Source organism: Grammomys surdaster, unplaced genomic scaffold (assembly GCF_004785775.1).
Source record: "Grammomys surdaster isolate TR1022 unplaced genomic scaffold, NIH_TR_1.0 165, whole genome shotgun sequence".
Lineage (NCBI taxonomy): Eukaryota > Metazoa > Chordata > Mammalia > Rodentia > Muridae > Grammomys > Grammomys surdaster.
The window spans coordinates 22,954,842-22,969,181 of NW_021604613.1; the positions used below are offsets into that span (position 1 = coordinate 22,954,842).

At 36.7% G+C, this 14,340-nt stretch overlaps 1 protein-coding gene across 1 annotated transcript in view; it reads left to right on the plus strand.

The window, feature by feature from the left end:
• LOC114619818 (sperm-associated antigen 16 protein-like) overlaps nucleotides 1-14,340 on the plus strand; it is a 184,903-nt gene that overhangs the window by 44,683 nt on the left and 125,880 nt on the right. Inside the window, exons 6-8 of the mRNA XM_028765743.1 lie at nucleotides 558-665; nucleotides 3,443-3,560; nucleotides 12,742-12,808. Coding sequence (XP_028621576.1) covers nucleotides 558-665; nucleotides 3,443-3,560; nucleotides 12,742-12,808 — 293 coding nt within the window. The remainder of the gene's footprint in view (nucleotides 1-557; nucleotides 666-3,442; nucleotides 3,561-12,741; nucleotides 12,809-14,340) is intronic.

A 14,340-nucleotide genomic window follows, 5' to 3' on the forward strand; every position in this document is an offset into this window, starting at 1 on the left:
ATGGCTACTTGGGCTGGTAAATTTTCACAAAAGCTGCCTGTTTATAATAGCTATAGAACAAAATTTTATTTTTTTGGAATTTCTATGCTTTCCAATCTATCAGAAGTAAATGATCCAATATATATAATATGTATTATATATAATTATATATAATATATCCAATATATATAATCTATCCTGAAAAGTGGAGTAAGCTCCCTTCCTTTATTTCTATTTATTGTGAGTTACTTTGTTTTATATGTATTTTAAATTTGTAACCAAAATTCTCTTTGGTAATAAATGAGTTACTGTGCACATATCATGCAAGCAAGTCTTCCAACTTGATTTAAAATTATTAAGTATAAATCACTCATATTTCTGAAGTAAGGCTTTGTCATTTCATAACTCAGTGATGTAAAGTAAGACACCCATGCATGAAATGCTGGTCTCTCAGTGAGAACCTTATGTGCTAGTCAGTTATCATTGGCTTACTCAAGGTTTGAACTCAACACTAAGTACTTTTCTCAGGAAGCAAACAACAGTGGTTTTTGAAAGTCGGTGGTATTGGTGTTTTTCAGAAAGGCCAAAGAAGATCTGCTGAGAACTCAGAAAGAACGAGACTTCCACCGCATGCATCATAAGCGCGTAGTGCAAGAAAAGAACAAGCTCATTGCTGACCTCAAAGGGTGAGATGCTCATGTGTGTTGACTAGAGCAGGGCTGTTCAAATGAACTTGTTTCTGTAAGTTTATTGGGTCGGAAGTTTAAGCCCTTGAATTGAAGCCATAGTCACTCTATTGGAGTGTGTGATTGAGAAGTCAAACAAAAATATGAGAAAATGTACTCTATTGTTGCTTTGTCATTCAAGACACAGCCTTGGTAAGTCTGATATGAGCAAAGGACCTCAAGGGTGTATTTACAGTGAGGTGAATTGTGAAGAGTGAATAAGCTTGTGGAGTGATGTCCTCAGGCTGCCATTGTGAGATAGAGCACTATATGCAACAGCACTGATCATGGAAGAACATGGAACACTCACCAGATGAGCCAAGGATGACAAAGAACAGGCAGGGCTTTGCTGGGATACAAGATATATCCTACATTAGCTTGAATTTATGAGAGAAATTATAGAAACTATTTTGGGAGGCATTATTCATACTCAGGATTCCTCCTTCATTAGCTTCCTTCCATTTTTTTTCTGTAAAGCAAGAAATCAGTTTTATAGCCCTTAAATAAAATGATCTTGTGTTTGTTGTATGATAATACCATATAACAAAACATTCTGTGTTGACAGGGATATTAAAAATATATTATCCATTATTATAGTGTTTATCTAATATAAACACTAGATATTTATGTTTAAATATATATCACACCCACTAAATATGCAATTAAAAAGGTCATACTGAACTAGTTGCTTTTATCAATGCTATTATATAATATTGAGCAAGAAGCAGTTTAGGGATTGTAAGACTTGCTCTGGCTTATAGATTGAGCCCGTCATGCCATCATGCCTAGGCAGACATGGCACCAGAGGTAGAATGCTGGCTCATCATATTAATCTGAAGTCAGAGAGTAGAGAGTGAATGAGAAGTGGAACAAGGCTAAAACAACCTCTAGGCTTTACCAGGGACTGATTGCTCCTAGTAAATATCAACCTCCTGAGGATTCCTCTGCCTTCCTTAACAACAGCAGTATCTGGAGACCAAGTATGGGAAATCATGAAACTATGAGTAACGTTTTGCACTTGAACATGATTCTTCCCCTGTGCTTTATGAGCTCCCATCTCATAGTTCAGAATAAAATCTTTTGAACTTGCTATGTTTCCACAGTAATGAATACTTCCAGGACAGTTGAAAAATCTCAACAGATTTGACACTAAAGGCAATCTCTTTACTGTGAATCTTCATAAAATCAAAAGGCAATTTATAATATATAATAATATGACGTAAACAGTCTCATCCCAAAAGGGAGGAATAGTGGTATATAACAAAGCAAACTGAAATCTAGCAGGGCGAACGACAAACCCTGCTTGCACATGTCTGCTATCTGGGGCTTAAGATGGAACTCACTCTACTATGAACATCTTGAGTAGCCCCACCCTTGGGGTTCTGCCACCTGCAGCACATGTAGCTTCTCCCTGGCTCTGGGATTCCTTCTGTACCTATAGCTTTCCTTAGTAGATATCCCATAGTTTTGACATCTCTAGCATCCTAAGGCTTCTATTACAATGTATACCTACCATATTTTAATTCAAAGAATGAATATATATGTCAAAGGATAGTGCTCACAAATGGAATGAAATAAAGCTACCAATGTATGATACAGAGTAACTTGAAAAACTGTGATGAGTGAAAGAAAAAAGCTTCCAGTGAGAACATATTCTGTGACACCAAATACACAATCCCATAGTTTTCTGGGATGTTTGAACTGCTGTTATATTTTGATAAATTATGATCTTAATGGATATACATATTAATCTAAATGGATAACTCTGACACTTGGGATCTACATATTTTACTTCATATAACATATTCTTTTGTAAAAATTAAAGCATAATTTGAAGACATTTTGAATAAAACAAAATTCTGAAGGTATTTCTATCATATCTTAAGTAGTATTACCTTCTGTGAGATGTTAAACTATTTTTAGCATTAGTGAAATGATTCCATACTTAAGAGTGTTTTAAAAGGACCTGAGTGCCATTTGTAGTACCCTTATGAGGCAGCAAATAAGTACATGTAGCTCCTATTACAGGGCATCTAATACCTTCTTCTGATTGCTTTGGACCCCTGTACACATGCAGTGTACAGTCACACAGACATATAGGTTCAAAGTAAATATAGATTTTATACTTCATTTTCTTAATATGAAGTCAAAGAAACACATTTCCAAGAACATCTTTTATTTTGGTATAAACAAACAACTCCTGGTTTCTAGTTTAATTGCCTATTGTTTTTGACTCTGTTTTTTGGGAATTGTGAATTTATATTAGGTTTTTTGAAACAAGGTCTCATGTATCCTAGGAAGGTCCTGAACTCACTATGTGGCTGCAACTGGCTTTGAACTTCTGATCTTCCTATCCCTACCTCCTGAATGTTGGGATTACAGGCACATAGCACTATTCTACCTGGAAATATATACTCTCTAAATTTGAAAGAACTGCAACAGTCCTCTGTGCACAGACTTGGGTACAGAAAACTGTGCTGCTAGGAAATTGGAAAATATGGAATAAAAATATAGTGTGTGTATTTATCCCTAACCTGCGGTAGACTGAAATTACACAGGAAATAACACTGTTCTTCTTGGCTCTGGTATGTTGAACTTTATATAGCTATTCATTTTTATTCATAAGCACACAAAGATGGGATGAAAGAAGAAAGAAAAGGATTAGATGTTAGATGAAAATCACTGATGTAGCTATTTTACCCTTTCTGATGATGCAATTGTCCTTTTTACTTTTATAGGCTGAAATTGCATTATGCATCTTATGAACCAACTATAAGGGTGTTACATGAGAAGCATCATGCTTTACTGAAGGAGAAAATGCTGACCTCTTTGGAAAGAGATCGAGCTGTTGGGCAGGTAAGGAAAGAGGCAGCCAAAGCTACCTTGAAACAATTTGTAATTATTTTTTGTTTATTGTACGTGTGTGTGTGTGTGTGTGCATGTGTGTGTGTATGTGTGTGTGTGTGTATGTGTGTGTGTGTGTGTGTGTGAATGTGTGTGCTCAAGAGTATGTATGCTTATGGAGGCCAGGTACATGTATATGCATATGCAGGACATCATATGTTATTCTCAGACATGCTGTCTCCTTCTTTTGAGACAGGGTCTCTCACTGGACTGAAGCTCAACAATTACACTAGACTGTTTGATCAATGAGTCCCAGGGATTTTTTTGTCTCTATATCTCATATGTTGGAATCACAAGTATGTGCCACCATGTTGGGGATTTGTATGTGGGGTCAAGGAATTTACCAACTGAGCTGTAGCTTCAACCCCTAGCATTCATTTTTATGAGTAAATCAGTGGTTTTGTTTTCGAGTTGAGTTTAAAACATTGTCAAGCAATTTGTATATGAAATTTATTTGGAAACATGATGGAAAGTATCTAGTCTATTAACAGCCCATAATGATTATTAATGAATTAATTAACATGTATCTGAAACATGAAATAATATATTACTAAAATGCATTTACATCTGATAGAGGGCTAATACCCAATATATACAAAGAACTCAAGAAATTAGACTCCAGACAACCAAATAACCCTATTAAAAAATGGGGTATAGAGCTAAACAAAGAATCTCAACTGAGGAAACTCGAATGGCTGAGAAGCACCTAAAGAAATATTAAGCATCCTTAGTCATCAGGGAAATGCAAATCAAAACAACCCTGAGATTCCACCTCACACCAGTCAGAACGGCTAAGATCAAAAACTCAGGTGATAGTGGATGCTGGTGAGGATTTGGAGAAAGAGGAACACTCCTCCATTGTTGGTGGGATTGCAAGCTGGTTCAACCACTCTGTAATCAATCTGGCCGTTCCTCAGAAAATTGGACATAGCATTACCCGAGGACCCAGCTATACCAGTCCTGGGCATATACCCAGAAGATGCTCCAACATATATAACAAGGACATATGCTTCACTATGTTCATAGCAGCCTTATTTATAATAGCCAGAAGCTGGAAAGAACCCAGATGTCCTTCAACAGAAGAATAGATACAAAAAATGTGGTACATTTACATAGTGGATTATTACTCAGCTATTAAAAACAATGAATTGGAGAAATTCTTTGGTAAATGGATGAACTAGAAAATATCATCCTGAGTGAGGTAATCCAATCACAAAAGAACACACATGGTATTCACTCACTGATAATTGGATATTAGCCCAGAAACTTGAACTACCCAAGATTCAACTCATAGACCACATGAAGCTCATGAAGAAGGAAGACCAAGTGTGGGTGCTTTGGTCCTTCTTAGAAGGAGTAACAAAATACTCAAGGGAGCAAATATGGAGACAAAATGTGGGACAGAAGCTGAAAGAGGGGCCGTCTGGAGACCATTCCACCTGGGTATCCATCCTATGTGCAGTCACCAAAGGTAGATGCTGATGTGGATGTCAGGAAGAGCATGCTGATAGGAACCTGATATAGACGTCTCCCTAGAGGTCTGCCAGAGTCTGACATATTCAGAGGTGGATGCTCACAGCTAACCATTGAACTGATCAAGGGGTTCCCAATGGAGGAGTTAGAGAGAAGACTGAAGGAGCTGAAAGGGTTTGTGGCCCCATGAGGAGAGCAACAATACCAACCAACCAGAGCTCCCAAGGTCTAAACCACAAGCCTGGGAGCACATAGGGAGTGACCCATGGCTCCAGCTGTATATGTAGGGGAGGATGGCCTTGTTGGGCATAGGTGGGAGAGGAGATTCTTGGTCCCATGAAGCCTGGATGCCGAATGTGGAGGAATTTGAGGGTGGGGAGTTGGGAGTGGGGAGGTAGGTGGAAGCACATCCTTATAGAAGCAGGAGGAGGGATGATGAGATAGGGGATTCCTGGGGTGGGGAGGAATGAGGTAAGGGGTAACATCTGAAATGTAAATAAAATATCCAATAAAAATTTAAAAAAGAAAATACTGAGCTGTTGTAGTAAAAACAATAAACAAAATGGTTAAAATGTGAGCTTTCAAAACTATCCACATCAGCATTAAGCAACAAACTTAGGTGAAACATAGATTTTGAGAATCACAACTGGTCTAATTATATACATTCTAAGGACCTAAAATGTCGCACACCCATAGTTTATTAAAGATTGACGTGAGACAGTGGCCCTAAGTTTTTTCTATCCCATCAATTGGTCTTAATGATGCAGCCTCTCTTAGGAATATGCAAAGTGGAAGCTAGTCGTATCAAAAGCTATTACAAAATAATGAAACACAGAGAAAGATTAATAGAAACTCTCAAAGAATGTGGGGTTTCCAAAGGTGGAAAAAATCTTTTGAACTGTCTTTGTTCATCTCTTTTTATAGGGTATTATTAGAAACTTGACAAAACCTGAGCTACTCTACTGAGTTTGGTTAATTCTCTGGATAATCATAGGCCAAAGAATGAACAGTCCACAAGCTCTATGCAGCTTGAGCTAACCAGGGGATGGTTATGTACTGTTTGAGTGCTGCTTATCTAGTCGAGGTGATTGAAAAGTACCTCTATTCATTTTTGAGTTTATATATGTAAGTAATTGACCTTGACTCTCTGCTAGCTATTGGCTACTTAGCGAGATTCTCTACCTCAGACCTTGCTATTAATTATTCTGATTTCTCTGACTGTCACTTCCTGACATAGAGTGCTAATCATCCTTTGTTGGTTGCTTTGGCTGTCTCTGACATTGAAGGTGTCCTCAGAGTTAATTATACTGAGATCTTTTTGTCCTCATAGGTATCATGAAGTAGCTGCAGACTTCTTATTTACCTCTGTGTAGGGGATGGTCTAGGTCTCACTCTTGAAATGTCTGTTAGAGTAGTCATGTAAAAAGCAAGAATTCTGTAATAAACAATAGTGCCTTGCACAAGTTTCACAAATTGAAAAGTTATCTTGGAGTAAGGCAGCTGGCCTATTGTCACTGACATTGCTTTCTAGACAGAGTTTATCAACATCAGGTCCATGTTGTTTTTAACAACAGACATTAAATCTTTTAATTGCATTGTGGATGAGTTTCTACAATGCTGATAGAAAATGATCCAATCAATTTGATCTCGTAGTCTGTAGTTGTGCTCTCCGGCAAAGGCTTACCCTGCCAGCCCCTTGCTGATCTGCATTCATCAGTCCACTGTCAGCCTTGGCCACACCTTCTGCATATTGCAGAAGGCTGAGGCCATGGTGAGGCCACTTCAGACACACATACACTCTTTGATTTTCACATCTAACTACTGATTTACTAGAAAAATAGAGGAATTGGGAGTAATGGTGTAAATCTAAGAGTCTGTAAGTCAGTTCTGCAAACATTTAGGTCTTTTATATTTTCTTCTGCTTTCTCACATAGTAAATGGAAACGAACCACTTGCCTTTAAGACCAACATTCTGTCAAGTGAAAGCATGGCTAAGAGTTAAAATAATATTAGGAATCAGGTCTTAATTTTTTGTATCACAACACAGATGCACAGCAAACTGTTGTTTCTATGGAAAAGTGGTTTTATTTGTCTTTCAACCCATATTCCTGCTGAAGACAATAGATAACCTATCTTCTAGAGATCATGTGGATTCTTGATTAAAACAGCCTCTTTAAGTTTAGCACAGGATGTGTAAAATGTTATTAAGTGCTTAGCAGAAATTGATTCTCTGTTAAATTTCTTAATTTTTATCAGTCAAAAGGCCACTTAAATATGTATATGGTGTGAAGTCTACTTGTCATTGTCTGCCCATACTTTCTGGTATTATATGTCAGACTTGATCAGTTTTTGATGTTGATGTATTCATATGGTTGCTTTGAAGGAACCATGGAACCTTTCTAACTTTATAGTCTCTGTTATAGAGTCTGTGAACATTTTAGCATGGTCTCTCTCTCTCTCTCTCTCTCTCTCTCTCTCTCTCTCTCTCTCTTTCTCTCTCCCTCTCTCTCTCTCGGGGGGGGGAGGTCAGGCCTATGTTTTGGGTCTAGTATTTTAAATGTTACCATTCCTTGAGAGATAGCTCAGTAGTCAAGATCACTTTTTATTCTTATAGTTGTGAACCACATGGTAGTTTAACAACCATCCATTAATCTAGTTTCATGGGGTGTGAGGCCGTCTTCTGATGGAGATGGGCAGCAGGCACACAGGGATGCACATATATACATTAAGGCAAAACATCCAGACACATTCAATAAACTTGAATAAAATTATTTACAAATTAACAGTTCTATGTACCTCTACTGAAATATGATGTGGATTGGCTGTAGAGATTTTAAGCATGTTCTGAAAGGCCCTAAAGTTTAACAGCATAACACAAACTGTGAAGCGTCTGTACAGCATGTCAGTATTCAAGGCTGTTCCCTGAGGAAGTGGAGGGGGCTATGTTTCTGTACTATTATTCACTGGAAACCACTCCATGCCCCCATTTGTCTCAATAATGACCACACCTGTTCTTATAGACTAATTTCTAATGTTTTCTCTTAATTTTAAAAAAGAAAACAAATTTGGAAAATATTTTCTGATGGAAATACTAGAGCTTATTTCTTGATATTGAAAATGGAACAGTTAGGATTTAGAATCAGTTTTCTTCTCTTAGCTATATCTGCTGTTCAAAGCTGAAGACAAATTAAAGTTTTAGAAAGTCATATTGAAATAGATTCACTAAGAACAAAGTTGATACAAGGCGTCTGATTTTTTTTTCAGGATTGTTTTTTAGATTCAAAATCCAATATCCTTGGAATGTATTCTGTATGATATATGATTACTCACACCAACACATATTATTCAAACTCCATATGGGTCAAATGATTGAATAAGCTTATATCTTAATGTCCTTAACATAGGTTCAAGAACGGTTCCAAGAGTATCTAATGTTTATACTAAGTAGTAGAAAATTTATAATTTGTTGAACCCAATTTACTAAGTGGTAAAAGACTGCCAAAAATTATTCTGTTATAGTCTTGGAACTAATTACCTTAGTCCCCAAATTAGAGAAGAATTTAGGGTTTTAATCATAAGCATTTTCTTGGAAAGTAAGCCATGCCTTCAGGGACTGAAACTTTCTTAGCCAAAATTTCCAAGGAATTTTAATTTGAAAGACAGAAACCAATCTGTTGCCAATAAACCTTTTCTTACTAGAGCTGATTCATAAGTATATCCTGACTGTGTGGTCACTGGTTAATCTTCTAACCAAAACCTATTAGTGTGTCATGAAGCCACAAAATTCATTCAAAATATATGTACAAGAAGAATATATTTAAGTAGGAAAATTTACCAATGATTTATCATAGACGATTTATATTTATCTTGAAATTTAAGGTTTATTCCATATACCCTGAGATCTTACTTTCAACTCATACCTTAAGGATGTGTGTTAAAAGCAGAGAATAGAATCTTCTGCTTGCTATGGGAACCAACCCTGATCATCATATCCTCAGATTCTTATCTTAATGAGCATTTAACTTACTATGTTTTTCTTCAAAGCTATATAATAACTGCATTGTAAATGGGTAGAATTTATAATACTTCAAATGAAAAGTCCTTGAGAATTTCACATGAGTACTGTATTAGAATCATTTCCGTCTGTTCTCCCTGCTACAGACTATCCCATGTACCCCAGTTCTTTCTCGTGGTCAAACTTTTGCTTTGATTGTGATTTTTGCATGCACACATGAAATAATTGCACATATAAGTGCAACCTATCAAGTTCACTTAGTGTGGTTCATATATATACGCATTTAGAGCTGACCACTTGGGAATGGGAAACCTATTAAGGGGCTCTTCTCTGGAAACAAGTTATTCTCCCACTCTCAGGAGTTTTTAATTGACTGTCTAGCTTTATACCTCAGGGTGGGGGATTTGATATTTGACCCATCCTTGTGGATAGGTGTGACTCTCAGGATTTAGAGAATTTACGCTATTCAATTTATAATCTTAAAGGGTGAAAGTACACATTTACTAGATAAAAATCCAGTAAGCATTTAAATGCCTTTGGTACATAATAAACATTAAAATGACTCTTTTAAATTTGCATAAAACTTAAAACTTTACAATTCTAGTTGTTCGTTTTGAAAGTATATGGAAAATGTTTTCATAATTCTGAAAAAAATCGATAATTCATAAAAATCCAAAATGCATTTGGTTTGTAAGTGCATAAGTATGATAACTTAACAGTCATTTTGTACTTAATGGTATTTAGGATTGCCATGGAAACACTCCTCTGGGTAGGTCTGTGAAGAGATTTCCAGGAAAGTTCAACTGAAAATAGGATAATAATGCCATGGCTTGGTGTCCAGGCCTGGATGAAAAGGAGATAGCAAGCTGAGCACCAGGATTTGTTTCTGCATCCTGATTGTACATACAATGTTGTTAGCCCTCTCCGGGCACCTACCATCAGGCCTTCCTACCATGAAGGACTAAGCCCTCAAACTGAGAGATGAAGGAAGCCTGCATTCCTCATTCCTTACGTTGCTTTGTTATGTAGTTGTCAAAGCAGCAGAAAAGTAAAAAGTAACAGATAGCTGGTACTGAAGAGTGAGGGGCACTGCTGTGATAAACCTGATGATGTGGTTCCTAGCAGGCAGTGGGACTAGTTTCTGGGAATGATGGTGGAAATGTTTGGAACTTTGGGCCAGAATATTCTAAGAATTCCCAAAGTAGAGCTTAATACATCTTTTCAGTAGCTGGTAAAGAAGATAAGCATACTGACAAAAACAAATAATGGAGGTCTGGCTCAGGATACTTAAGAGAACAAGGGGCTGTCTGGAACTGAGCTAGAACTAAGTAATGTTATATTCTGGGAAAGAATCTGCCTGAGTTCTTGTTCCTGGGTGCGGAAGAGAGGTTGAATTAAAAGGTAGTGGACTAAGGTGTTTGGCAAAGAAAATTTCTCCTTAATAATTATAGATGCAGTCTCTGCCTCTGCTCTCACCTTGTCTGTAGCTTTAAATTCACCCTCCCCCCACCCCACTCCTTTCCTTAATAGTTTTCAGTTGAGATTGTTGCAATGTTAGAGACAACAGGACTGTACTGAGGAGAAGCTGTCAGCACAGTATAGAGCCCAGCTAAGAGAAGCTGTGTGTTCTGTAGGCAGCCAGACTTGAGTGTGGAGCTGCCCAGTTCCTCTGGAGTCCACGTGTTTCCACCAATAGCCCTAAAGCTAAAAGCTCTTAGTAGCCAAGTATCTAGAAACTGAGTCACATTTCTTGTTCTAAGACTCTGTTAACAGAGAGGAGATCACAACTGAGAATGTCTCCACAAAACTGACTTTCAGTCAAGTCTGTGGGATGTTTTCTTGAGTCAGGATTGATGTGGGAGGGTCCAGTTCCTCCTTGTATGTTGTTACCACCTCTGAACAGGTGGTCCTGGCAAGAAAGGAAACTTAGCAAGACATGAGGAACAAGCCAATAAGCACTGTTCCTCTTCTTCAGTTCCTGGATTCAGGTTACTGCTTTTGAGTTCCTGATCCAAGTTCCCTCCAGGGTGGACAATAAGCTGCAAGCTGAGATAAATCTTTTACTCTGTAGTTTATTTTTAATCATAGTGCTTATCACATCAACAGAAACCTAACTTAGATTCTATCGAGAAAGAATTCCCAGTGTTCTGGCTTGTAACAGTTTGATCAAAAGATTAAATAATGTGGATTTGGAATAATTCAAAGAAAAAAATTTCTCTGGTCTTAAATTACAAAGATGATCCAGTGAGTAATGGGTGTGAGTGTGTAATAGGCTAATTTCACATAGAAGAATACCAGATAGCTTAAGCTCAGGGAGGGTGAACTCAACAATTCATTAGCTATGTGTTGGGTGTACTTAAAGAATTGTTTTCAAAGCCAGAGTAGATCCAGGGGAAAAGAACATCACATATCACTGCAGTGATGAAATCTAGCAAACTACCTCTTCCATGTACCAAGGTTAACTCATCATCTTAACCTGTGTTGAGGACAAGTACCTGTGAGGAATGCCTATTTCTAGTTAGCTATGGGGGAAGGAAGTCATTCTGCATTCATGTCCATTCTGTGGGGTATTTTATGTAGAGCGCTTCACAACCACCCTGTAGGGTACTTTGTAACCAGTGCTTCTCAAGCACTCAGGGCCATTAACAAAAGGGAGCATTTCAGAAATGCATTATTCTAGCCGAGTGACTCAATGTAAGGTAGTATTCTGACTGAACTCCAGGGGCACAAATGCAAAGCAAACCAATGGAGGTTACTACACGGTGATATATTAACACTGGGTTATCACGTGTAAAAGTGTGAGCCTGTGTGTGTGGCACACTGTAATTCCTAGTACTGTATCAGCCACCAATGTATGTTGCTTACGATGTTCTGATAAGTTTATAATCCATTTGCCTCCTGAGAAAACTTACCTGTCATTTATTTTACCTTAGCATTCCATTGGTACCAGTCTACTGGCTACAGTTCCTCTGCTATTTTTTTTGATTTAAATGTACTAGTATCTAGTTATAGTCAAGAAATCTGTACATTTGTATGTAATTAAGTGGAAGGTATGTTATGTTTGGGTAATTATGTACAGTAAAGAATGAGACAAATTTAGAGTTTGAATTTTAAATTTGATTCTGTGATTCAGGGAATGTAGGACTAGGCATGCTACAGAGCCAATTAATGTTCTTAATTATAAGAAATGGTTAATAAAACAGGTTATCTATGTAATATATTGTTAATCATACTTTTGTTCCTGGTTACTCCATAGTTATAAGAATAAATTGCCATAGTTAATAGGTACAAAGATAAACTGTGAGGAAATTTAAGCAAAAGAAAACCCTTTCTCAAGGTAGAGCTGAACAGTTGTAAAGTATTTAAAGCACATTTTTTGTTTAAGAAATTTTGGTGTGAGATACACACTTCAAATACTTTCAATGGTGAATGATTAGTGATTGCACATGGAATTGAATTTTAACCAAAACAATGCTATCTTTCTGCTAAAATTTATGTTCAGTCCTTTATAACTTAAAGGCATTGGTTCTAGAGCAATTAATATTTTTGTATTTTGCAATCAATTTTTAAATGTTGCATTTTGCTTAACATTTTAAAATTAAATTACTATTTATAATGCCACATGTTTACATTATTTGGTTTTAGATTTCTGGGCTTCAAGCAACACTGAAAAATATAGACATAGGACATATTCAGGTCCCTGTAATCAAAGGTAAGAACATAATGTTTATTAATACTGACCTGATAATATTTCAGCCTGACTGGTGATCAGCTTTCTAGATATATTTAAGAGGGAATAAAGGTTGTGGAAACTAGTTCGTAAATAAACAGATTAATATGAAATCTAGATGTGATATAATAGAGATTTATTTTAAACCAATATATGTTTTAGGAGCTCTAGAAAGACTCCTGGACAGAGTGTGATGGATTTCCTGGTAGCAGACAAGCCTTCTTTCCATATATCTAACTAAAGTGAAGATGAAGCAATAGATTTTGAACATTGGCAAACATACAATACAGGTCATAGAAGACAAATGACATACAGAAAAATACAGACCGGGTTCCACAATCAACCATGGGTTCATGTCTAAGAAACCTTATAAACTAAGCCTCATAGAAATGGGTGCCTAAAACATATCAGTCTAGATGAAGTGAAAAGGAAAATTCAGAGTTGCTGAAACAACTGGAATCTTTAGAAAATGTTACAGAGGAGTTGAAATGAAGAGCATCTGCTCCTGCGAGGGAGATAAATATTGGTTCTAAGTTGATGACAGGTCTACTTCTATACAACAGCACTACTTGAGACTTGCAAAGAGGGAAATTTCTGTAGGACTAAGAAGAAACTAGAAATTCTCTGCATCAGTCCTGATAGGAGATACTGCAAGGCTAGCTCTGCCTGCTGGACAGGCCACTTTTGTACATCTTTAACAGCATGATAACATTCAACATCCCATATTTACCCTATAGAATGAAAGACAAAGCTCACAAGTGTTCATAGGAGACTGAGTTTAGAGCAGGATTCTTACCAAGTTAATGGCCCTGAAAAAAGTAGGACTGTACCTAAATTTAACCAAAACACCATAAAATTAATCCTTGAACTACACATTGATCAGCCAAAAATTAAACTGTTTTCTTAATTAGAAAACCATCACCCTTCCGATGAAGACAGTTGAATAGAATATCTACAATGTGTCATTCCTCTGCCCAGTTCATAACTAAGCATTTGATTATGTATAGAAGTATATGACTCAAAGTCAAGACAATAAGTTTTAAATGGAAGCCAACCCTAAATTGCTTCAGGTATTGAATTTAACAGGTAAAAATTGCTGAAGGAGCATTTGTGAGATTATTTTAAAGAACCTAAGACAAAATACATCAGTAAGTGAATAGATAGGGACTGTCATCAGGAAAATATCTGTGTACACAGACACAGACACACACACACACACACACACACACACACACACACACACCCCACTTGTATAGATACAGGAACAAATTGAAATTGTAGAACTGGAAAATGTGCCATTATATAAAACATTCAAATGCAGTATAAGTTAGTTATCTTTTATTACATATTTATTAAATTATAGCAAACAATACATTTTAAATGAAGTATCACTTAACTTAAATTACTTAAAAATGGGAAAGAGGAGGCTCTAAGGTTTAGAAAAATGCTAAAATTAGATTTTTTTCTGATAAATGAAATGCCCTAACATTTTCAGAGGCCTTCTCATTATATTT